The sequence below is a fragment of the Channa argus genome, chromosome 5 (genome assembly GCF_033026475.1).
Source record: "Channa argus isolate prfri chromosome 5, Channa argus male v1.0, whole genome shotgun sequence".
Classification (NCBI taxonomy): domain Eukaryota; kingdom Metazoa; phylum Chordata; class Actinopteri; order Anabantiformes; family Channidae; genus Channa; species Channa argus.
Window position 1 is genome coordinate 13,260,292 of NC_090201.1, and position 26,322 is coordinate 13,286,613.

Below are 26,322 nucleotides of genomic sequence, written 5' to 3' on the forward strand. Positions count from 1 at the left end.
ATTTTTGTAATAGATCGTCTGTCACATTGACTTTGAAGCTTACAAAATGGTAAATTGCATATTTTTTTCTCAATAAAAGCTTAGTTGTCATGGCCTATTTTCACACCACATTTTAATTGACATACTCAATAACAAATACAAGTTAATTATCTGTGTCAAATGTAAGTAAAATGCAACAATGTGAAAACTTGTCTTGATTAAACAAAATACTTTTTTGTAACATAAAGACTTTACCTGACGACATAAAGGAGATAAAAGTAAACAAGCAAAGTCTAAAGCAGTCAAGACAGTTGAATTGGCTGCAGCCTATACCAGGTAGAAAAATAATAAAAGCTGCTTCTAAAAAAGATATTATCATGTAAAGTTTTATCAAACCTACTTGGTCAGAGATTAATCATACATATGCAGTCTCCTAACTGCAACTGATACCATTGCACAAATGAAAAAAGCATGAGAGGAAAAGGCTACATGGAATAAAATGAAGAGGCTGCAGATTATAGGTGCTTATTGCAACCTCAACAACCTAAGTCCAACATGTCATCAATGTAAAACACAGACAACAACTGTGTCCCAGAATGCAAGCACATACCATATGATGTAGACTGTATGGTTCACTGTCCTGTGAGAAGTCAAGTGTTTTATTAATCACTCATTTCTGCAGTTTAATTAACTTCCCAGACAAACTCTTTAAAGTAGGTTGACAGAAAGTGAGTTGATCACACTGAATTAACTGTCACTAAATTTAACTTTTTGCTTTATGAATAAGATCAGTATACCAACCATGTAATGCACCACTAGGTCTGGGAAGCTTAAGATGAATTGGAAGTGCTGCACATGCTTTTTAAGTGACTTAGGACTCACTTGAGTCATTTTAAAATTACTTAATTTTCATTTGCAGATTTTACAGAGAGTAAATCTTTAAGTGGGTCAATTGCAACTTTTGTAAAGTTTCTGCTTTTAGGACTGTTTTTGTTCAGACTTGAAAACAAAATTTCCCATGAGGTGCAAATAAAGTATGTCTAGATCTCTGAATTGCATCTCTTCCCTTGCATCTCTTGTCTTTGTCTAAGCACATGATAACAAAGACAAACCATGGTAATAGACACAAATCACACTACTGTATATGTAAAACAATGGGCGTTAAAGTAATTTCACTGTGATCTATCTAGTACACAACTTGGCAGAGGAAGTTTTACTGTGAGGATGCCCTTGTTTGCTGCAAAGCTGGAGAAATGTTTAGAATTCTCCATAGAGATTTAAAAAAAGGCACATATGCAAGAATCTGATGGCAAAATGCAGCTGCAATGCCAGTGTGTGTTTGTGTGTTTTTTTTTGTATGTGTGTTATGTCTGTGTGTGTCTGTGTGTATGGGTGTAGAGCAATAATAGTGAAGAGTGGGCTTGCAGGGGTATGGGACAGCAGTAAAGAGCACTGAAGAGAGAGGAAGAGATGAGGGGGTGGAGGGGGAGTGATGCAGAACAGAAAGCCAGAGAGCTGCAGAGGGGAGAGAGCCAAACCTGAGATGGATGGGAAGACGGAAGAAGGAGGAGGACTGGGTAGGCATGCAGCAGAGAGAAACTAAGAATAAGATGAGAAGGGAGGACAGAAAAAGAGAGAGAGAGGAAGCTGAGTGACATGTAAGCAACAAAACAGTAGAGTAAATTATAAGGAGGGGGTGTTGTACTTCACAAAATTGACTTCAGATCGGACAGGTCACCAGTCTGTGTCAGGGCCAACACAGACATACTTTCACACACACAATCCTTCACACTCACAGTCACACCCACGGGCAATTTAGAGTCACCAATTGACCTAACATACATGTCTTTACACAGTGGGAGAAACCTGGAGCACCTGGGGGAATCCCACACAAACACAGGGAGAACATGCGAATTCCACACAGAGAGGCTGCAGCCAGCCAGGGATGCAAACCCGTGACCTTCTAGTTGTGAGCCAGTATAACATCTAATAGACTACATAAAAATTGGATTAAATGTTAAAAAGTTGATCTAAGCCCTAAATTACCTTAATTTGTAGCAATGTTTTCCAAATCATTTCAAAACCCTCTTTATAGAACTGGAAGCAACAAAAAACATGACACAATATTAGCTGGATTTTAGCCCATTCTTTAATGAGTACGTGGTAGGGACCATTGCCTCTTGTTTCAATTTACAAAAAAGAAAAAAATATCTGCAGTTTTTTCACTTCCAAGTTATTCAACTCGGAGCTTTGATTCTTCATGACAAAACATCAGAGATTTCAATAGGAGCTTTAATTTATCTCTATAAATCTCGGTAGCCTGAAACATAACTTAAGTGCATAACATTTCCCTGTATAGAACTCCCCATGAAAAAAAAATGCGTCATCCCACTTTTCACCTGTATGTTGTGCTGCAAACCCCACTTTCCACCCCTTACCCCACCCTCTTTTTTATACCAACCTGACAAGAACTGAAAACACAGTCAACCCGCTGCCCCATCCCTGCCTCACTCTACCCAGCACAGGAGGATGCTGTGTCATCAGAGACTGAGGACTCACACAAAGCTCTAAAGACTGGCCCTCACTCTAATTTACTATACCAGAAAAAAGAAAGCTGGAGAGAAGGCAGCGAAAGTAAGAGGGGAAAATGAGAGTAATGGACAGAGACAGAGACAGTAGGACAGGGACATAAAGTAATGGTGTGTACAGTGCAACATGCTGAGATTCAGAGGTGACTGCTGCTTTAGTCGTGATCTTACACTAAAGCAGCACACTAGCACACTACCAGTTACAGGAATGACTAGTCTACTGCACATTCCTTTCACAGAGTAGTCACAGAAATGCCTCATTCAGAGAGAGAATGAAGCTTTAGCATCAACAAAACCTTTTGTCCACTTTGCACATGGGCTAATTCAAGCTGTATCATCTTAGCTATATTTCCATTCACATTAAAATCCTTCCCTCTCAGGAAAAACAGACATTTGCTCGTGCACAGCACCTGCTAAAACACGAGCAGGCCTTCCATGCATTATATCCTGTTCTTTCTTTACGATTACAGCAGCTTCAACGTTGCCTAATCACATCAGACATTTGAAAAGCCCAGGCAGTTCTCTCCCTATCACAGGGGAAAACAAGAACTGCAACGCTGCAATTCTCTTCCTCACCACTGCCCCCTCTTCCTCTCTTTGATGCATGAGTGCTGTGATCAGGTTTCCTGCAGCTGACAGTAACACACACACACACACACACACACACACACACACGATAAGACGACTGTTGGGCAAGTAGAGGAGATGAGCAGCCTGGAAAGGTACGGAAGCTAACAGCAGAGCAGGAATGTACACTAGTTCTGAGTATATTTAGAGGCACCTCCTCAGAGGTGATGGAGGGTAAAGTCATTAGCAGACGAAGAGAATGACTGCTATGAATGACTGTAGAAGTGACAGGCATGATGACGTTTTAGCTTGTGACTCATTGTCACTTATTGAAATTGCTTAGAAAAAATATGAATGGGTGTAGTATAATGGAGTTAGCAGATCTTTACTGAACAAAATAAGGAAAAGTCTAAACTTGTATATGAAAAAACACATATGTTATATATGTTGCTACCTAAGTTGCCCCCCTTTACACCCTTTTAAATTCCATGTAAACATAAAATTTAGCATGAACCACAGCCACATCTGCATCACTGCAGCTGCTCAGAAGGACTGTGGCTGTGATGGGATTCTGAAAATCTGCTCTATGTGTAGACAGGACCTACATTCACAGGTCACATATTTATTTATTTAAGCCAAAGAAAACTTTTTTAGTTTTTAGAGAGTTATTATGTTGGTTTTGGGACAAGCCAAAGTTATGTGCACTATCCTGGCAACAAACCATTCAGAACTAATTATTACATGACTAATTCTTACTAATGTTTTCTTTTATAATTTAATGATATATTAATGTAATGATGTAATAATGAATTGTGAATCAATTTATGATGTATTTTTTGAGATTCTGCATAGTTGTGGCACACAAATGTACACCCCTGATTAATATCATATTAATATTTTTAAATCAATTCATATATGCTTTTCACATAAAGTTGAGGTTTAATAAAACTTTTAAATCTGACTATTTAATTCTGTTAATTCAGCAAACTGCAGATAAGTAGCATTTTTAAGCATTTTCATACATTTGTTAACTCAGAATTCAACATAGGGTTTTGAGCTTTTAGGAGTAATCATAGCTATATGTACATGAAATGATTCATTGGAAAGGACACGATGTAAGAAAACAAATACTGCAAATGAGAATGATGGGAACCTGTAAATGGTCTGGGAAATGTACTGTACATTCATATAGGGTTTTCCCTCCAGTTTCAAACTATTAGATATAGATTCTTGCATGGACTATAAGAAACTGTGCTTTTTAACTTTGTGCACAATTATCTGTATTGTAACATACTGTATTGCCATTGTTTATGTTTCTTCTTGTGAGTAAGCTTTCATCCATGTTTTTGAGCATAGAACCAAAGTTAATTTAAGAGGTTCTCCTCAGTCTGTTATTCTCTAATCTTAAATTTTATTTACAAAACAAATTAGGATTTACAAAACATGTAAAAAAAAAAAAAAAAGCAGCTAAATGTGTATGAAATGTCCTGCAGACACAGTCATTCTTCAAACTGTAGAGTTTGTTTAAGTTAAGCCAGATCCTCCACATTTTTAGTGATAAACAACTTTGGCAAATTTAGAAACTATTTAGAAATTTTGATCATAGCCTTTTCTGTTATTTCAAAACCATTACAGACCCACAACACTGTAGCTTTTCAGGTAACAGGCCATTCAACATCACCTATCCCAAAACATTATTTCAACTTTTTACAATGTAGTCTTTATAGGCATGTACGTATTATCACACACAGACACATATATGGCTCAGGCAAAACAGTCTTTAACTGCAGATGAAAGAATATTTTAAGTGGTGGCCGTGATAAACCACTTTCTTTCAGCCACTAAAGTGAGGCTCAATAGGGGGATGCAACAAGAGGTAAAGAGCTATGAACTGGGAAACAAGTAAAATGGGGAATGATGATAGGACATGGATTCAAGAATTCCTGTGATCTATGGCTGTGAATCAATAGATCCCAAAAGATAAATACACTTATTACACTTCATCCACCCTAAAAGGCAGTACTGCTGAATGAGCTTCTTGCTACTGTACAGGCCACAGATCCTCTTACACATTACCACTGCCACCACACTGAAAACTGGCTACTCCACACCTATAAAGAGCACAGGGCTAAATTTGTTATTGGTATTATTGGACTATATAAATAAAATGATTGATCTGAAGGCAGTCAAATATTCTCCAACCATTTCTGATCAATTCCTGTCCTCTCCTGCCATCTTCTGCCTTCACTCCTTAATCCTCTCTGTAGTTACAGCAATGGCAGATCTAAAGGAAACTGAAGATTTGCTCTATTTGCAACTGCATCACATTGTTTTGCAAACTGATTTTCTTTAAATGTAAAATTTATTTGACTGTGGGTCATGTCTGAGGAATCACAAAACAATTTTAAATAACATGAAGTTTGAAGTGGTATGTAGTAACGTTTTTGTTTGTTTGTTTGTTTGTTTGTTTGCTACTGTGACAGAGCTCCTTAAAGTGCTGTGAACCACCCAACTCAAAAAAGATCAAAAAGGAAAAAAATTAAGTTAATTATCTGTATTCTAAAAAAAACATGTTTTCAGATCCCTATTGCTGGAAATTTGTCATCTCACACATGCATACATACAGTACAAATTTAGCTAAAGTCTCACTCTGAGCATTTAAGTATTACTCCCTTGCACTAATTAAAATGAATGCTATCTACTCAGACAGACCACTTACAATCTGAAAGTGTGCTAACACCGCAACACTGAGACTGTCCACTGTCCGAGAACTGCATTCCACAGCAACCCCGCAGTGTTAAAGGAGCAACTACGTGACTCATTCTCAGTGTGTTCTGCTTGGACTGATGTGCCAAAAAAACTCTCGGGTGTTGTATGATCTCCCTGTGCACCTTGATAAAGCAGTGAGGGTCTTTAGGGCCAGCATCAGTGACCATTGGTGTACAGAAAAACTCTGAAATGCCTCAAGCTAAACTTTGCTATTATTATCTCTCTGTACTGACAATAATAACTTCAATTCTAGTTGAATTAATATAAGACCTGACAGGAAATTTCATATTGCTGGCAGTTTGTCATTTGTAACAATAACAGTAACAATAATACAAGATTGAAGAGTAATCTATGATCTGTCTATAATGATTAGTTTGTCTGATAAGTGCGTGGAGCGTTTGACCTGTGGACCGACTCACTTTCTTGTTCACATAGTATGGGTCCAAATCTTCCAATGGTGTGGCCCCCAGTCCTGGGGGAATATCACCGTAGATGAAGGGCAGGTTCTTCCCAGCCTCCAGGTCACTGTTAGGCTTGGCTTCATTGTCGTCAGATGTGTCGCGGTGACTACTGTCCGACCTGGGCTTGGGCGGCTTCTTGTTCTTCTCTTCGTTGATTCGCTTTTCGATGTTAGCAAGGGACTCTGGGGTAAATTTCTTGAAGCTGTCAGGTCCTGGGGGTGCAATAATGGGTGCGGCCATGTTTTCATCCTGCAGCTATTTCCACTTTATTTGTTTTCCATCTCAGGCATCCAACTCTGAGAGGAAGATAAGGACATAAAGTGACAAAGTCAGAGAGTGAACAAAAGGTAAGGAAACACAGAGAGAAGAACACAATTATCATCTTCTAAAATAATACAGTTTTAAGCTCAAATCTCTGATCAATAATACTCACTGGTAAACAAAAGGTTGTGGTTAAAACAGTGAAACTCATCTGTTTTGGTTTGAAAAGCTGCATGGTTGGTTGCAAACAACTCTATCAACCTCTGAATCATTCAGGTGTTAACAGTTAATGCTTTGCTGACATTATTAGTTTTTTTTTTTTTTTGGTGGTGTTCACTGTTACATTCCCAGTCTAAAGATCAACTCTTTACTAAAGTGTGTCTTATAGTGTCTTAAGCTCTTAACCATAGAGCAATCAAAAAAATTAATTCATTTATTCTTGATTTCTTAATTATTGAAAAATTACAGAACATTACAAACTGTCACAAATTGTCCCAAATTGTTGAAGGACTTTCGGGAAATAACTCAACTTCTGGGGTTCTTTAAACAGTATAATAACAGTAACAACTGCATATCTCTAGGCTCCTAACAGATGACTTTCAGATGAATTTACGCTCTAGATAATGGTCACTGGGTTTGATACCCCGTAAATGACATTATAGTCATACTTCTAGCTGTTAGGTGTGTGCAGCATCGTATAAAACATTGACAGAGGTACACACCTGGTGAAAAATCAAAAGAAGTCAGACGACATCCTCAGGCAGAGAGAGAGATCCAACAAACCACTGTCGTCAAGAAAAAGCACAGCCAACAAGACGAAGAAGAAAGTCCGATTCAAGTAACCCAACCCCGGCACAACCTCTATTACTCCTTCCATCAATGTTACATCAACTCATCTACCATCAAGGTGATTCAAACCGGGACAAAATCGCGTGGCCAGCACTACGTGAAACCTTTACACAGCGCTGGGACAATCCTTAAAAACGGTCTGCAACGCTTTCAGTGTCCACAGACTAAAGCTCAATCAAACCCAATCATCCTTACACTTACACATTTTAAATGAAAATGTTGAAGTTGAATCCTGCTAGTGCGCAGCTCCAAACCATCCAAACCGACCTCGGTGCAGTTAAATCCGTCGTCACTGTAAATCCGGACATATAGCATTAAATTTAAGAATAAACGACAGAGGAAAAATAAGGGCAAAAGCTTCTCGAGGAAAAGACAAGATGGTCTCTGTCCGATTAGCCACCTGGAAAAATCCTTTATTCTGCTCTGTGCTCTCTGATGATGAGCTGGCATCTGATGGAGAACAACCGACACTGTGAGGAGGTGGTGTATGGGGAACTTGCATCAAAGTCACATGGGCCGATAAAAGAACTTACACACCTCTCATTTCCTGTCGAAATGCTGCTTGTCTCTAAACATGGCGTGTTCAGTCCACGGCACCACTGACAGAAGGTTAGCCCTGCAGCCTCAGGTATTACTGAAAGAATAACTTGGCTGCACGATATTAAAATGGCCCCAAATAATGCCACTTTCTTCATGCATGAGCTGAGTCCATTACAGGTAAAGTTATTGCAGGGAAAGTTGATGAGTTATGACAATTCAGCAAAACCTCTTTTAAATAATGAAGCATGAGGCATAAGGCCAGAAGAACACTTCTACCCTATTTTAATGAGAACTTTCTCCGTGTTTGGGATGAAGCCAGGCCGCTGCCCTTCATATTGTATGTTGTGCCATCAACTGATAGCTGACACCCTATAGGTATAAACCTCAGTAAAGGCCACTCTAGAACCGAGGCGCGCCTTTGTCCTATAGAGCCAAAGCCTAAAATACTGCAGTGTGGTTTATTGCTGCTACAGTATACCCTCTAACTAACTAACTAAGTCATAGTAGGTCATTTGAATGCGCAAGTCTTTTCCTGACAGCTCATCTCTGGTCTTAACTCAAAACGGTCTATATCACATCAGCACAACCAATTTTAATCCTGTAAAGGCGAAATTTACTGTAAGAAACAATAACGGCCTGGCTATACCACACCCGTATAGAAAACCTCCATGCGTCACAGACTCAGATCCATATGATGCAGGTTCATACAGTGACAACAGATGGAAATTGTGATTTAAACGTGGAGACTGCATGAAAAGACAACAAAGCGGTGCCGCGGCCCCTTAGAGGGCTGCCAAACCAAAGACGCACCTACCTCCTCACCAGTAGTCTCCAAAGAGATTGCAAGAGGGAGGGGGCAGAGATGGAGTGTGCGGGGGTGGGGGTAAAACTATAGGTAATAGTTATAAAATAATGGTAGCGAAAAAAAACTGATCCCTAAGATGGTTTTGCAAGCGACGCATTCTTCATGAACTTGCAGCACACAGAAGAGTTACTGTCGCCACTCAGAGAAGTTTGACGTGATCTCACTCCGAGTCCCCGATGTGCTTCACATTCTGACACACTGAAATGTCATTCCATCCAGCGGCAGGCCGACACCCCGAATAACCCGATGTCTTACGGCTCTCCACCACGTCGCGTCTCAGATCCATGTTTATGCCTTTGAAAAACAATACCTTTCCTACTTCTGACCGATGCCTCGCATATATTTTGCCATGCACTGGCAAGGAGCCCTCCACAGACGGTAGGAAAAGATGCTGAGAGGGACCGCTCTGCGGCACTGGGATGCAGTCAGTCGTCAAAGTAGGACTGCGATCCATCCCACGACAGAATATATTAGACAAAGCAGAAAAGACATTGTCTACTTACCTTTTTTGCTTTAACAAAAATCCAGACAGCTGTCACTGAACTGCAGATGTAGAAAAGAGTCGCGAGTAACTGCGGTTGTCGCCATATTGTTGCTGCTATCTTCCTTCCAAGTGCGTGCGGCTACCCTGCATAATTGATGACTCTCAGCAAATTGTTAGGGAGTGTCTGTAAATGCCTTAAGTCTCGATAAGGGACAAGACACCGCAGCATGTTAAGACAATTACGTTAAAAATACAGTTAGTATAATGTGACAAACATTTTTCCAATCTGCTATGAATGAAGTGTGTAATTTCATATGTTTCTAAGAAGACTTGGAAGTTAAGGCGATCTTTAAAAAAGCCCCACCCCACTCTTAATCATAATTGCTAATCAAAGATTTACAAAATAATATTTAATGTAATAACATTCACCAATGTGTGACTTTGAGAGTACATAAATCTAAACCAAGAATTGTGATATAAAATGTACATGTGGTATATTGGTAAATTTACCTTGTCTGTGATGGCTATCTTTTTACATAGATTTGTTCACCCTACAAAACTTTTTTGCAGCACAAATTTTGACATCACAGAACAAGTCACAAATAACATTAAAACTACAGTGTGCAACTTAAGCTAGCACTAACTAGGTATCAGACCTCTGCTTTTCTCTTTACACCCCACTACACTCTGCACAGCCCTTCAGGTAATGATAGTAAATTACAATAAATAAAAATGCTATTAAACTTACTAATCAGCAGAAATCACTGCTCTTCTCTGATTCGTCAGAAGGATGAGCCTTGCTCAAAAACCATTAGAAGTTATTCTCTCTGCACTGCTGCCTGTACTTTTCAGTGAGTCTGGATGCTGGGAGCTTTCTCCTGCAGCTCTCCACATTGTTTCTATAAAACTTTTTGCACGCTGTAACTTTAATTGTTCCTGCAAGCTGTTACAATACAAAGTAGCTGAATGGTTTTAACCATCATTATTGTTAATATTTACACATGTGCATTTTGTACTATGACATTTCAAAAATGTTTTCTGTAAAAAAATATAAATTAATTTTACATTGTCTGCATGCATTTTCGAAGCATGTTACAGCCTGCTGGCAACAGACTAAATCCTATCAGGATTCCAACTCTGGCATTGTACACTGGCCTAATATATCTGATCTAAACACAAAATAATAGTGAGGTTCCATTATTCCAGTCTACAAATTGAATGTTTCCACAGTGACATCATAGGGATTCTGAAGGTTTGGCTTGTGATGGTTCTCAAGTCAAAGTCAAGGGAAAATCTGCTTGCACGCTTTAGTGAAGAAGACCTTAAACTTCATGACTTGGGTTTCAAACATTATTAATACATCTCATAGCTTACTGAAAGACAAGTGTCAGTAATTAAGTATGGGTCATTCAAGCAGCCTTAATGCAAAGACTTTGTTGTTATAAGTGTTTGTTGTACCACAAATGTCCCAAAGTCTCAGTATAATTTTATAAAAAACACTATAATATAAGACTCATTAGTCTCCAGTCTTCACATTTCAAAAGACAGCATCAGAGGCTTTTATGAGGAGAAGGTTTTCAAAATGACCCAATAATGTCCTCATCTGGTGGAATGTTGGGGAACTGCAGCTTAACATCAGCAGGGAATCTAATCCTTTGCATGCACTTCATAAAGCTACCTTTCAGGTTGGCCTTTTACTGAACTTCAGTAATGTAAAAATAAGAAAACTTAACCTATTAAGTTATAGACATAGTGTGCTACATGCCAGATTGGAAGGCAGACAGTAGATTATTTGGAAGGAGCTAGGGAAAGGGTTTCGAATGATTCTGTCTGTCAAATTAAATAAATGAGATGCAGAAAAAAGTTATTTACCATATTTCCAAATTATACACACAGATGTAAAAATACTGAATATTCTCTTTTTTTATATACATTTGGCATTTGGAGTATCTTTTTAAAATTCTGTAGAATTACAGTTTATTGCATACAGTGTAGTAAGACAAAGATACACACACAAATGTATGACTTTCTTTGTAATTTGACAGTAATTTGCTATTTGCAAACTAAAAATCTACTGTTCATTCAATCAAGCCAAAACCAGCAGTATACTCTAACACACAGTCTGCAAAAATGCTGTGTTACTGGGGAGATTTTAAATTCTTTATCAGCTCTAAGGTTGTTTGATGCCTTGATATTCATTTTGTTAATTTAGCCCTTAGCTTTATACACTGGGCCAAGCACGTTGTTTTATCATTAATTTAAAAAGCTAATTATTTAATAAATATTTGCAAATGCTGGGTGGAATTTAATACCAACAACTTTATTTTCTGATTTATATATATGGTTGGAGATATGGGCTTCCAAAAATATTTACATAGTTTAGATCAAATTGATATGCAGAAAGGCAGTTTAGGTGTGCTGCATGATAGTAATATAAAAATATAAATATATAGTATGCAGTGGAGTACAATGATGGAAGTGCTTAATACAATGTGAGTAAAATTTTAGATTTATTTAGGCTGAAGCAAACAATGCTAACATAATTACCAAATGTAATAAAAGGTTATAGTAGTTATATTTGGTGTAATACACCCATAGTGCAAAACCCAGTTAACAAGAGTCAGCAGAGTCAGTAAACTAACTCTTCTGTTTGGTGATTGGATGAGGGGTTTGTTCCCGGGCAGCTTTGTGGCTGTTCAGCCAATCACTGGCCAAAATCTCTATTTTGAATCTAAACGCCAGGACAGCTGCTGCTGCTGGTGGCCAATTAAATGGAGGACCAGGTGGCAGATGCCCTGTGTCCACGCTCAGTATTAACATTTAGTCTTAACGTATTCAGTATTAACGTTACCAAAGTCAACATCCTAAATTATTTCATGTACTATAAGCTTGTTGAGACAAGAGACTGCTGACTTTGTAATGGGTTGATAATTAAAAGTAACAGTTAGCACAACAACAATATGCTAAAGATGTTAGCAAAAAAGCTATTTTTGCTGCGAAAGTTGGGCTATTTGCAGCTTAGTTTATTACGTCTAAACTAAGTGTAAGTTAGATATGAATATATACAATACAATACAATTCATTTTATACTAAAATACTTCAAAGCTAAGCATAAAAACAAACAAACCATAGCCTTTGCAATGTAGAAAAAAAAAGACATTCAATAATTTAAAACATTTCTTAGATGAAAAGGTGGTTCCAAACTTCAGCATAAGTAAAACAACAGACCACAAAGGTTTTTCGGCCTTGGGCACGAGACAGGACTGCTGAAGGACGCCTTCATTGATATTGAAAGTGGTTCTTTTGGACCTACACCTTTTGCCTAGAACATGTAAATGAATGCGATCAAACTTCCCTCTAACTTCCCTATATTAAAATCTCTCTCTACTAACAGCTGAAAATTGACTCCAGATGACATCACTTAGAGGAACCTTCCGTTTAGATTATCTAATATTGTTGCTCACACTATGGCTTTTGTAATCATGGCCAACATACTTTCCCAGAGCTCCTCCAGATGACACAGCCTAACTAATGATGAAAAACTCATCTGGATGATGCTATCTAGAGGAGTTTTTCAGCTAAAAGCAAAGAACATTTTTAAAATAAGAAATTCATAGGGAAGGTTAGAAGCATTAATATACATTTACAGCCTAAACTAAAGCCATAGAAAGCATTTTGAAAATTGGTAAAGTTGCTTGCCTATGCCTTCAACAGCATAAAATGACTCCACACAGCAACACACCTGAGGACCAGATAATAAAAACAGCCAAATGCAGTCAGAGAATAGCTCGTACAATCTGCAATGTGCTCACATCAAATATGAGTCTTGCCAGGCTTAAACAAAGAAATTACTAGTTAGACACCCCTGCATTAAAAAGAAGACAGACCCACCTACTTGAAGGCCCTGCCTAGCAATGGGTGGTGCTTTCTGGGCCACTGCTTAGTACCTGCATCGGGTGTGTTCAGTCAGAAGTTTTGGGAAATGTTAAAAGCTGCTTTTTATCTCCTGGGACATTAAGGGTGAACAGAGATGAAATTATAGAACAGCTAAGGAGTGTACTGTAGGTCAATCTAGGCATTCTGTAAATTCTTTCTTGTTGCTGCTTAGTTGTAGTTCTTCTAAACATTGCTGAAACTGAAAATATATTTTAAAGCAAAATCTATATCTGAGAAAAGCAGTACTGCAAACTGTATTTTCTCCTCAGTCTCAAACATTTCTAAATCTGTCACATTTGAATTGTTGGCAGCAGCTTCCACATAAAATCTTTTTACTGACAGTCTATGTAATTATTTTCTACTTCCCATAGACATGTTACTTAACAGATTCACCACAGAGGTGGATTCTATGATGGAAAGAGTACAAAATAAAACCTTTAACCTGTTACTGCTGGTTAAATATATATATATTTTTTACAACGTATTTTACTTACTTTTTATCATGATAATCTATACTTTCTGTGTGGGTTTACATGTTCTCACTGGTCACACCATCCAGGTTGTTATAATATACATATATGTGGAATTAGGTATACACAAACAACATATTTTGAAGTATGTGAATTAGTTTCATTAGATATAAAATGTACTATTAACTGCTGGTGATAGTGGGGTAGCTGTTATTTTGACACCTCTACACCTCTTCTACCAAGTGGAAGAGATTATAACAGTCAGAACTTCCTAAGATCTTCAACTCCAAATTCGAAAGTCGAAAATGACATGAACGGTTTCTCCAACTTGGCTGTTCATAATTATGTTTAAAAAGACATGATATGCAGCAAGTTGGTCCCAAAGATGATTTTAAAAATACTTAAGTCAATTTCTTTTTGCACATATCAACTGCCTGCAAATCTGTTAGTTGTAAACCAGAGTGGGTTTGACAGTCTGTCATGTGAAAAGACAAGTGATAAAACATTAAAACTGTAGAATTAAATGTCACATTGTTATAACTTTAACGCTGAATCATCTAAACAGAGTACTTAACCTGCAGTGGGTGCCACTGATCTTTAAATTCCTAAAACACTTAACAAAGTTACTTGTTATTTTCCATTAAGATCAGGCAAATAAACCATTAACTAGCCAATGTTAAGTAACAGTAAAAAGCAGGCTGAGTTGCAGCTAACTGATGTTAAACAGCAGTTAATTTGAATTACTGCAAGTCATGAAAGAGAGTAGACATCAGAGAATATGGTCCACACAACCACTGAACATAATGAGACAATCTCATGTCACACGAACCACCAGCACATACTCCTTGCCCTGCACGCACCTTTTTTGCCTTCTGGATGGTTAGCTAAAATGTTATTATTAGCGGTTATTGTAGAACTCTGTGTAGTAACTATGTGTTATTTTTATACTTGTTATTCACACTCGGTTGGGACATGTTTCACTTTTTATTCAAATACATTGATGCAAAAAGAGTAGCTACTAGCTATGTTGCAGATAAAGATCAGACATCAGGTTCAGGAGTATGATTCTCTACTGCCAAATACAAGCAATCGTTTGAGTCTGGGGCAGCAACTTGCTGTGACCCCATACAGGAGATGCAGCATTATACTGAAAGAAGGACAGCAGCAGCAAGTCTTGTAGCTGTATGTGTGAAGGTCCCATTAGACACAAATTAATGCAGCTGCTGGGCAGCAGAGAATCATACAACTAAATTGACTTCTGATCCTAAGAATTACTTAGTGGAATATTTCTTAGCTAAGTGTGGAGTAAAAATATATAATAGCACATTTTATAATTACTTAATACAAAAAGTGCCTTCAACTAAGCTAATAACCAGCTTAATGAGCATCTACATAAATCGACGTGCAAGCGTAGATCAAGCCCCATATCTATTAGGCATTAGAGTGGTCCGCTTTTATTTTGAAATTATATGCCGGACTTCCGATACGGACTCATCTTTTATTGGCTAAATTAACAGGTTGTTGTTGGCACTACTATATTTTGCTTTGAAGGTAACGGTCTTCAAAGATGAGTTTTCTAATGACATTTTGTACTGCTGTTGTCAATGTGTTATGTTCGCCCCTACATCTGATTCATGCGGTCGGTCTATACGAAATATACAAACGTTTTTTCCCGTTGTGTCTGTACTGGATGTCTGCGAAGTACAACAAGAAAATGTACGGGAAGAAAAAGGAATTGTTTCGCAGTCTGCCTGAGTTCAACAAGCCGGGTGGACAGCTGACAATTCTGGAGATCGGCTGCGGCACCGGCACAAATTTCGAGTTCTTTCCGCCCGGCTGTCAGGTGATCTGCACTGACCCAAACCGTCATTTTCAGAGGTATCTGAAGAAAAGCATGGACCAGAACGACCACCTTACATATGAGCGATTTGTGGTGTCTTCTGGGGAGGACATGGGGTCAGTTGAAGATGAATCGATAGACGTAGTCGTCTGCACCCTGGTGCTCTGCTCTGTCAACGACGTACCGCAAACTCTGCGAGAGGTACAGCGGATACTGCGACCGGTAAGTAGTATTATTACTGAACTACAAGGTTAAAGGGATTATGAAATAAATGCTGACTCGCAGCCATGTTCTGCATATTATTGACAGGCTACTGTTGTAAATAAGGGCGTTTCTGCATGTGCAACATCTGGATTAATCTTTGACCACAGGAAATTAATAACTAACCCACAGCAAATACCAAGCTGAGGTTTTCCATGGTAGGCTAATTGTTTGTGGGATTCTTTCTTGCCCGACTCCCAAATATTTCAGAATAAACTAATAAGATGTTGTCTTTGTAAATAACAAGCAATATCTAATTTGAAAACTAATATAATGAGTTGAGTTTATTGGCATTAAAAAGCTGATGCAAAACAGAGAAATGACCACTAACAGATGCAACAGCCAAAGTATACCCAAAATTTAAATTTTTTTATAAATAGTTCCCACATTATTCTCACTGACTAATCACACAATACCTTTGATTGCTATGTGGTGTCATCATTAGATAAGCAAATATGTGCCATTCGATAGGATTTTTATTCAATATACTGTAACTTTCATTCCATAAGTTCACATTTCATTCAATATTCCACTTATATTGTAATTTTTTTTGTATTTGATGAAGAGATACATAGTTTCCTTAACAATGGTCACATAGTACATTTTAAACAGAACAAAATATATTATAAAATAAAATATGTATGGAAGTATAATCACAATGAATGCAATGCGTGTATTTTGTAATTCCTTTGGTATAAACATAAATCTTTCCTTTGCAGGGTGGAGGCTTCTTTTTCGTAGAACATGTTGCTGCAGATGCTTCAACTTGGGCACACTTCTTCCAGCATGTTTTTCAGCCTGCCTGGTACTACTTTGGTGATGGATGCGAGGTCACCCGGGAAACATGGAAAGATGTGGCGGCAGCTGGATTCTCTGAACTTAAACTGAGTCACATTGAAGCACCATTCATGTTCATGGTCAAACCACAAATTATAGGTTATGCTATAAAATAGGTTCTGTCTGATTAGCTTTAACTCTCCCTCAAAATTGATGTATGAATATACCTCTATATGAAATATGATTTATCATCCAGTGTTGGAGATAGCTGACACTGACTGAAGTTGATACTGACTTAATTTTTACTGTAAAAACCTTTTTTAAAAACAAATTATGTTTACCACATACAACAAATACCTTACATACACAGTACATAATGATATTTTTGTAAATAAAAATGTATTTGAGTTTATCCTCCAATTCTCTTCAACTGGCTTGCTGATTACCTAATGCACTGCCATAGAAATGTCTCAGTCTCCACTGTCTGCTACTTTTGTAATCATTTGTGCCTTTCATGATGACATGATTTATTGATTGTGTCATTAAAATATATTTATTATGATTAAGATAATTTTGGTCTGTTTTATTGTTAATGACTAAAGAGTTTAATTGCTTTTTGTTTTTCATATTAAATTTAAACACCCGCGACCCTGAAGAGGATGAGCGGTTAGAGATGGATGGATGGATTGATATCACAGAGATGTAAAATACAGCAAAACCAAAATTTGAAAGCAGCTTGGACTGGTTCGACGACATGCTATTGCGCCATCATGTGGTAAAGGTGCAACACAGCAACGTTTTAGACATTAGGATATCGTGTAATATTTTGATTCTCTAAAGATGTCCGTCTTTAAGATGTCCTCAAAAAGGTTTTAAAGTTGCCTCAAGAGAAAATGTAAGTATTGTCACAATTCATTTATCTGATTACTTTGATTGGCTTTGGATTTCCCTATGCATGTTATGATTATCACAGGCTTGTACGATTTGTACAAATGTCTGTTTCTTTTTCTTGAATACAATATTTTTGTACAAAGATAAAATGTACAAAAAGAAGAGTTCTGTACTCCAAACGTGGGGAAATTTGCAAGTACTAGAATTAGACTTTATCTGCTGGAAATCAGTGTGGCATCGCGCCAAACGTCGAGGTCTAGCTGCGCAGTGATCTAGACTGATCCACAAGCAAGTACCTACGAATGTGCATGGACGTAAATAATTACTGGATTTATGACAAGTTTATATTTGTCTCTGTTCTTTCAGCAATGTGAAGCTGGGGCTACAGGATCCTGATGAGACCGATTATTAAAAGAGTCCATGAGTCTATATAAGTGCTGCTGCCTTCAATTGCTGTAGGAAATGAAAATTTCCATTTGTTAACATATTCTAAATTAAAACAAGGAGTTCAAAGTAGATTTTGGAACAGAACTACAAGATCAAATATTGGACCCAGCTTTGTTTTTACATTTCAGTGGTGCAAAAGCTACCTCTCCACTTTCCACTCACCCTGACTGGTCAAGGCAGATGCCCCCAGCCTGATTTTGCTGGAGGTTTCTTCCTTTATAGGGAGTTTTTCCTCCCCACTGCTACCTAGGGGTTGCTCAAGCGAGATTTGTTGGGTTATCTGAAATATACTAAACAAAAATATGTGTAAGTAGACTTGGCTTATACTGACAAGTACATTAAACAGTGTTTCTATATTTGGCCTATACTTGTTTTGACAATAAAGTATACTTCTATGCTACAGAGAAAAACACAGAAATGTTTATGTATATTCATCTTGTACTTATACTGTCCTTAAGTATACTTATACTGAGAAAAATAGAAAAAGGTTCAAGTTGCAAATTCAATTTCTCAGTGTATGGCCTATTGATACCTTGTTAGGAAAGCCAAAATAGACGAACAAAAGAAGAAAACTTTTATATATATATATATATATATATATAGCTATATACAGCCCTAACTTTTTGTTCTAAATCCTCCCCCCCCTCCATGTATATGTTCACATGGAGAATGCTTCTCTCAACAAAAGATGAGGCCTCAGGCACAATCTGTCTACCATTTGTCATGCTGCCTTTTCATCTGTCCCCAGGAAGGTTAACACCACTTCACACACAACCTTCTGGTTACTTTATTAAAACAACTTACGCTACAATTGCTTCAAAATTGTTAAGATCTTAATATACATCATTCCTAAAGGTTTTTGGCAACCTCTGAAGAATAGCTTTTTATAAAAAGGTAAGGAGTGTTAGTTACAATGCTGTGTGGCGGGACTTTCCTTTTATTTTATAAAAACAAATACAGTAAAATGGCTTCAAAATTATTCTGGTGATAATAAACATTAGTCTAAACAAGAATGCATAACATTTTTTGGTAACCTCTAAAGAAAAGTTTTTATGAGCATTGAAACATGAGGATTGTTTAAACACTGTACAGTAAAAATTGTTCAGAATTGATACGTTTATAATAGACAGTACTCCAATAATCTTTACTAATTAATAGTGCCCCCCCATATCAATTTCAGAATATAGACAAATGAGGCATTGCATCTGTAATGAAGTTATATCTAAAATTAATGAATGTAATGATGGCTTGGCTTTAATATACTGATGTAAAACAAGCAAAACAGAGAAATGGCCACTCAGATGTAGTAGCCGAAATAGGCTATTTAATTTTTATAGTAACCACACAATACCTTTGATTGCTAACATTACATATTATCGAAATTAATAAAACATTATTTCGGACCCAGGAAAACTGAGAACACGAAGAATTAGGAAGGCAAAACTGAGTTTATTGAATATAAGGGTTGGATGGAGCAAGTGACGGTGGAAGGGAGGAATGGAGTGCACTACAGAAGGGAGATGTGTGTGTGTGTGTGTGAGAGAGAGAGAAAGATTGATTGATTGATTGATAACTCTAAACTCAGTGTGGTTAAATATGATGAGGAACTCTTGGGTGAGTGTCCAGAGATAAATCTTGAGTATTGCGCAAAAATCCTTTTCTCATAAGTAGTCCAAAACTCATAAAATCCATGGACGTAAAGCTCAGGTAAGATTCACTTACTGCAAAATTTACAAGCAGGCAGAGCAGGAGTTCTTTGTTGAAAACTCGGATCCAGTGACCAGAGAAGAAAAGTTGAACAAACAGACAAGCATTGAGATGTAAACATATATTAGATGTAAACTTATGTGCCATTTCATAAGAATTTTGTGCGGTATACTCTGACTTCAAATTTATCATTATAATGTGACATTTTATGAAACATGCAACTTCTATTTGTTTGTTTATTTTTTAATTTGATGAAGAGATTCTTAGGTTACTTACAGTTGGCATTTATAATGGAACCAAACACATGTGGAAATTTAGTGACAATGAATCCAATGGGAACATTTTGTAATTTTCTGTAGTACAAACAAAACAAATCTTTGCTTTGCAGGGTGGAGTGTTCTACTTTAGAGATCATGTTGCTGCAAAAGCTTCAACTTGGGCACACTTCTTCCAGCATGTTTTCCAGCCTGTCTGGCACTACCTTGGTGATGGATGTGAGGTCACTCTGGAAACGTAGAAACATATGGAGTCAGCTGGATTCTCTGAACTTAAATGGAGACACATAGAAACACCAGTTATGTTCATGATCAAATGTTAGCTTTTTATGGTGTTTAATTGAAAAATATAGCTTTGATCTTAATCTATTATCCACCATATCTTATCTCTAGGTGACTTGCTGATAACATAGTGCCATACCAAATTTTATCAGTGTGTATCTTTGTGCTACTATTGGATTTATTTGTGCCTTTAATGATGACCAGTGTGTCACTAAAATATATTTATGATTGGTGTGATTGTGTTAAAATATTAGTGATTAAAGATATTAATCCTGTTGCTTTTTGTTTTTCATATTAAATAAATAGTGAGATGGTAAAGACAGCAAGGCTAAAGTTTTAGAGTAGCTTGGACTGGCTCACCGGCATGCAAACTACAAACTACTACTGAAACGTTGGCAGATTTGCAAGTACTAGTGTTACACTTAATCAGCGGGAAGGAAGGAAATGATGGATACGACTTGACATTTGTCAACAACGTGCAGCTGGTGCTAGACGAGTCTTTTTTAGCATTCCCAAAACTGAGTCTACTGCTGCTGCATTCAAGTGCTATAGGAAATATTTGTAATTTTATCTGAATAATTTCGTAGGATCCATGGGCATAGCTATATTAGCCTGTTAAGAGTCCATGGGGCATTTGACAATTTCTCTTGCATAAACCTTTCTTTCATATAGTGAACACTGCATGCTACAAAGACTAAATGTAGTCTGCAACACAGGAACCCCACAGGGGAACAGATCTAGCTCCATTCCTCTTCACCATCTACACTGCAGACTTCATGTTCTGCTCAGAAAGCTGTTACCTGCAGAAGTTATCTGATGACTCAAGCATCATCAGTCTGATTAGAAATGATGATGACAAATAGTATAGAGAACTGATCCAGGACTGGTGCAGCGGACTTGCCTCCAGATCAATGCAGGTAAATGGAATGTACAAATAACACAAGATCCCTTTTATAGGAAAGGACTCTTTCTGCTGAGGAGACTAAGGTCTTTTGGAGTGCAAGGAGCATTATCTTTTATGGCGTGCTGGTGCAGCACCATCTCTGCAGCAGATCGGAAAACACTTGATAAGTTGATTAGGAAGGCCAGCTCAGTCCTGGGGATGGCCCTGAACAGAGTTCAGGAGGGGGGAAAGGAGAATGGTAAGCAAACTATCATCTTACTGGAAAACAAATCTCACCACATGTACTATAGATTGACATCTCTGAGCAGCTCCTTCTGTGACAGACTGTTACATCCTAAGTGGCTGAAGGAGTGGATCGTAGGTCTATTCTCTCTGCAGCTGTCAGACATTACAACCAGCAGCTGCTCCCAGTGAACTAATACTCACTATAATATACATTCCTACTACTGACTGTGCAATAACAGCAACCCTAGTGCAATTGTTTGGTTTATTGTATACTTATTTGTACTGTATACTCACTTTTTGTTTTGTTGTTTTGCCGTTTGAATGCCGTTTATCATGATATGATGTTCCTTCCAGGAAGTCAGGTCCAGAGCCAACAAAAGGGTGGTATAACAATAATCCCCCTCTGATGACAGCCAGCATTGTCACACAGTGGAGAAAACCAGTGCTGTAATCATCTCATGTGCAGGATGCAGAGGGGAACCACCGTTTAAGCTGCAGCCATCATGCCCAGTATTTACATGAGGGGTAAGGGGTTTAATTGGAGGAGCCTAGTGAACATTGTCTCTCTTCTTTACTGGGAAAAGCACCCCTGCATGATTGGCATGTCCAGCTCAACACCAGGGAAAATAATTGTCTGGTTTAGAAGCTTTATTATCAAATATTCATGAAACCCAGACATGAAAAATGAGCCACCAGAGTCAGTTGTCCACCAATCCTAGGATTGTTGGTTCAATCCCTGGCTCCTCCTGACACATATCAAAGTATCATTGAGCAAGACACTGAACCCCAACTTAGTTGCGTCCAGTGATTGTAGGCCAGCAGCACTGCATTGAAGCAGTGCAAAGCACTTTAGGTACCAATCAGTAGAAAAGTCCTATATAAGTGGAGACCATTTACCATTTAGCTCAGTAAAAGCAAGGCCATTCATTTTCAGTTTCCACACAGCCCACTGTTTGTGTGTGTGTGTGTGTGTGTGTGTGTGTGGGGGGGGGGGGGGGGGGGGGGGGGGGGGCTGTGATTCAATGGGCTTAATGTATCCCATGTGGCAAACTCCAGAATCTAGGCTCCACTGCCAGTGCTTGTGTTGCTGTCACTATGGAGACTCTCTCAAAGATATGTCTGTATAAATTGCAAAGTATCATCCGTGGGTGATGGTCTCGAAGGGTCATCCCCACGGACCATCCCTGTGCACCAAAGACATGTGTCTAAGATGTTTCTGTGTTCTCTGGTAAACGTTACCTCCAATGTCAAGGCACATAACTTCTCTTCTAACTTCAAGATAATACCCATCTCCTATGTGCTATTGAGTGTGGTCCTACACTTGTTCCTTGTTATGCAAGAAACTCTTGTCACCTCCAGCTTTTTGTTGTTGTTTTATCTAATTGCAAATTTCTTTGCAGTTTCCATTACTTGTATAAATGCTTTTTCAGGCTCTTCTGTGGATCTTGATATGATGAACTCATCAGCGAAACCTGAGAAGTTGGGGATCACTACGAAGATTTAATCAAGCTTTCTCTGGAAAATGTCCTTTGGCAACACTAGTACATAAGCAAGGCGTTTGTGTCTGCCGAATGGTATTGAAGGTGCAATGCAAGCTTGATTGTTGGTCTAATTCTTGAAATGTAAGGTAAGGTAGATTTAGTTATACAGGCACACAGGCAACTTGAGGTGCTTTACAATGACAGCAAGAAAAAAGACAGCATTGCAACATATTAAAATAACATTAAACAGCATAAAAGTAAGATAAAACCACAAACGATCAATAGTAAAAAAAAAATAAATGAATAAAAAATGTGTATATCCATCCATTTATGCACACACATATATACGTGTATGTGCGTGCGTGTGTGTGTGTGTGTGTGTGTGTGTACACTGTGGCGTACGTATTGATGACTTTTATGTCTGAGAATTATCTTGACCGTTGGCTATGGGGCCCGGAAGTGCATAAATGTTAACTAATTTCCGGGTTTCAGGACACTCTACACGTCGAACTTAACGGGTTGTTCTCGCCACTGCTGCTTACAAGAAACGATGAGTTTTTTAATGACAATTTGTACTTTAGTTGTCAATGTGTTATGCTCGCCCCTACATCTGATTCATGCGGTCGGTCTTTATCAAATATACAAACGTTTCTTCCCGTCTTATCTATACAGGATAACTGAGGGGTACAATAAAATAATGTGTGATCCGAAAAAGGAATTGTTTCGCAGTCTGCCTGAGTTCAACAAGCCGGGGGGGCAACTCACAATTCTGGAGATCGGCTGCGGCACCGGAGCTAATTTCGAGTTTTTTCCGCCCGGCTGTAAGGTGATCTGCACTGACCCAAACCGTCATTTTCAGAGGTATCTGAAGAAAAGCATGGACCAGAACGACCACCTTACATATGAGCGATTTGTGGTGTCTTCTGGGGAGGACATGGGGTCAGTTGAAGATGAATCGATAGACGTAGTCGTCTGCACCCTGGTGCTCTGCTCTGTCAACGACGTACCGCAAACTCTGCGAGAGGTACAGCGGATACTGCGACCGGTAAGTAGTATTATTACTGAACTACAAGGTTAAAGGGATTATGAAATAAATGCTGACTCGCAGCCATGTTCTGCATATTATTGACATGCTACTGTTGTAAATAAGGTCGTTTCTGCATGTGCAACATCTGGATTAATCTTTGACCACAGGAAATTAATAACTAACCCACAGCAAATACCAAGCTGAGGTTTTCCATGTTAGGCTAATTGTTTGTGCAATTTGTTTGGAATCTTTTTTACTCAAAATCTAAATTTTAGAATATGTAATGAAATGACTGCAAAACTGATAAATTATGTTTTTGTGTAGATTAATCAGAAGGTGCCTTTTTTTATCAGAAAGTGCTTGTGGATTAAAGGCTAATATAATGTCTATAAGTTTATTGGCTTTAACTGGTTGTTGCAAAACATGCAAAGCAGAGAAAAAGTTGTTCACGCAAGATTTCTAATTGACTCTTGTTAATCACACACTACCTTTGATTGTTATAATTACATATATGGGAAAAGAGAGCTGGTTCAGTGTGGTGTTGACAATAGATGAGAAAATATGTGCCATTTGATAATAGTTTTTGTTTTACTATTTTCTAACTTTAATTCCACAATTTCATTCAATATTCCACTTCTATTGTAATTTTTTGATAAAAAAAAAGATCATTCGTTTCCTTACAGTTGGCCACATAGTACATTTAAAACAGAACAGTATATAATAGACAACATGTATGGGGGAAAATATGAGTCTAGTTTAATTTCTATGGTATAAAAATAAGAACTCTTTCCTTTGCAGGGTGGAGCTTTCTTTTTCATAGAACATGTTGCTGCAAAAGCTTCAACTTGGGCACACTTCTTCCAGCATGTTTTCCAGCCTGCCTGGTACTATGTTCTTGATGGATGTGAGGTCACCCGGGAAACGTGGAAACATGTGGAGGCAGCTGGATTCTCTGAACTTAAACTGAGACACATTGAAGCACCATTCATGTTCATGGTCAAACCACACATTATAGGTTATGCTATAAAATAAATTGTCTTAGCTTATATATATATATATATATATATATATATATATATATATATATATATATATGTGTATATGTATATGTATATATATATATATATGTATATATATATATATGTATATATGTATATATGTATATGTATGTATGTATGTATGTATATATATATATATGTATATGTATATGTATGTATGTATGTAAACCAAAATTTGATAAGAGCTTGCACTGACTTTCTGACATGCAAACTATGGTCTGATTGCAGCACTGGCGAAAGAGCAACGCGGATAAGTAGGTATGGGTGTGTAGCCTTATCTTTTGATCCTCTAAAGGTGTCCATATGTAAGATGACCTCAACCATGATTTCAAATTACCTCAAGAAGAAAATTGAGTGTTGTCCCATCAAATTAATCATACTTAGTTGTGGCTTTTTCTTAATATCATAAAGAATTACTGTGATTATAGGCCTGTGTGGTTTGTGCAAATGTTTGTTTCCTGTTTTTGACTACAATACTAGCTTTTCAATCAACAATAAATAACACAAAAGAAAGATCTTTTTGAAAACGTGTACTGTACCTTTTTGAAATACTGTAAACTTCAGCAAATGATGGGTACATATTTTAACCCCTGATTATGTTGCGCAGCCCTCTGGTTCTAGGATATGGAATCTTCTACAGCATGATTTAGTTGACATCCTGCTAGTGCCATGCACTCCTCTTAGACAGCAAAACAAAATTCAGTTTTACAGCTGACTGTGAAATAGAACAAGGGGCAGGAGGGCCCAACCATGAACTTACTGGCAGACTGTGGGAGAATAAAACAAATTTAGCAGCTCTTAGGCATTTGTGGAATAACAGCAAAATAACAGCAAGTCAGTTTTGTTTATTGACTGTGACTTTTGAATACATTTAAAGACAAGACACTCATGCTAAGGTGGATTATTTTGAACATTAGCTGATGCTAGCACCAGTTTTTTTTTATTCATCAGACTTCAGCTAGCTGTTAGCAATTTCTCCGTTCTGCCTTTTGCAATTTACAAAATTACAGGAGTTTGTTTTTATGGCAAACTAAACACATCTTTTGATGAGATAGTTTGATAAGATTATTAAGTAAAACTTAATTTGATTTATATCATTAATATGAAAACCCAGGTGGGTAGAGAGTAATTATACTTTCCAGCACATGACTGTATTATACAGTATCAGTCAGTAAGAATGAATATAGCTATCAGCAAAATAGCAATTAGTAATTTCATAATTCGTTTAGTTACTTCATAATCAGTAATATAAATGACCACTGCTAAAAAGCCATTTAATAGATTTAATGAAAGACGTGTTTTGAATGTTATGCTTTGTATTAATTACAACAACTATGTGGTATTTATGAAGTATTACTACACTCTCAACATTCAATTT

The 26,322-nt window shown here is 37.6% G+C and overlaps 3 protein-coding genes across 15 annotated transcripts in view; 2 read left to right on the top strand and 1 right to left on the bottom strand.

The window, feature by feature from the left end:
- scn8ab (sodium channel, voltage gated, type VIII, alpha subunit b) overlaps nt 1–9,542 on the bottom strand; it is a 45,149-nt gene extending 35,607 nt beyond the window's left edge. For 10 of the 13 annotated variants that reach the window (XR_010914379.1, XM_067503610.1, XM_067503606.1 and 7 more), the window contains exons 1-2: nt 9,383–9,542; nt 6,323–6,660 (exon numbers count right to left, since the gene is read on the bottom strand). Coding sequence is in view for 12 of the 13 variants with exons in the window: in XM_067503610.1 (XP_067359711.1) it covers nt 6,323–6,604 (282 nt within the window). In the remaining variant the exon portion in view is untranslated. Of the gene's footprint in view, nt 1–6,322; nt 6,661–7,347; nt 7,651–7,675; nt 8,757–8,828; nt 9,287–9,382 lie in introns of those variants that run through there. The other 3 variants (XM_067503603.1, XM_067503602.1, XM_067503600.1) reach the window with 3 other exon arrangements.
- Nucleotides 9,543–15,260: 5,718 nt separating this feature from the next.
- On the top strand, nt 15,261–17,218 carry LOC137128182 (thiol S-methyltransferase TMT1A-like). The gene is made up of 2 exons (XM_067505981.1): nt 15,261–15,831; nt 16,590–17,218. The coding sequence occupies exons 1-2, from the start codon at nt 15,337–15,339 to the stop codon at nt 16,821–16,823; spliced, it is 729 nt and encodes a 242-aa protein (XP_067362082.1). The 5' UTR covers nt 15,261–15,336; the 3' UTR covers nt 16,824–17,218.
- Nucleotides 17,219–23,005: 5,787 nt separating this feature from the next.
- On the top strand, nt 23,006–24,955 carry LOC137128172 (thiol S-methyltransferase TMT1A-like). Its single transcript, XM_067505970.1, has 2 exons — nt 23,006–23,904; nt 24,685–24,955. Exons 1-2 carry the CDS (start codon nt 23,410–23,412, stop codon nt 24,916–24,918), a joined length of 729 nt encoding a protein of 242 aa, XP_067362071.1. The 5' UTR covers nt 23,006–23,409; the 3' UTR covers nt 24,919–24,955.
- Nucleotides 24,956–26,322: the final 1,367 nt, after the last annotated feature.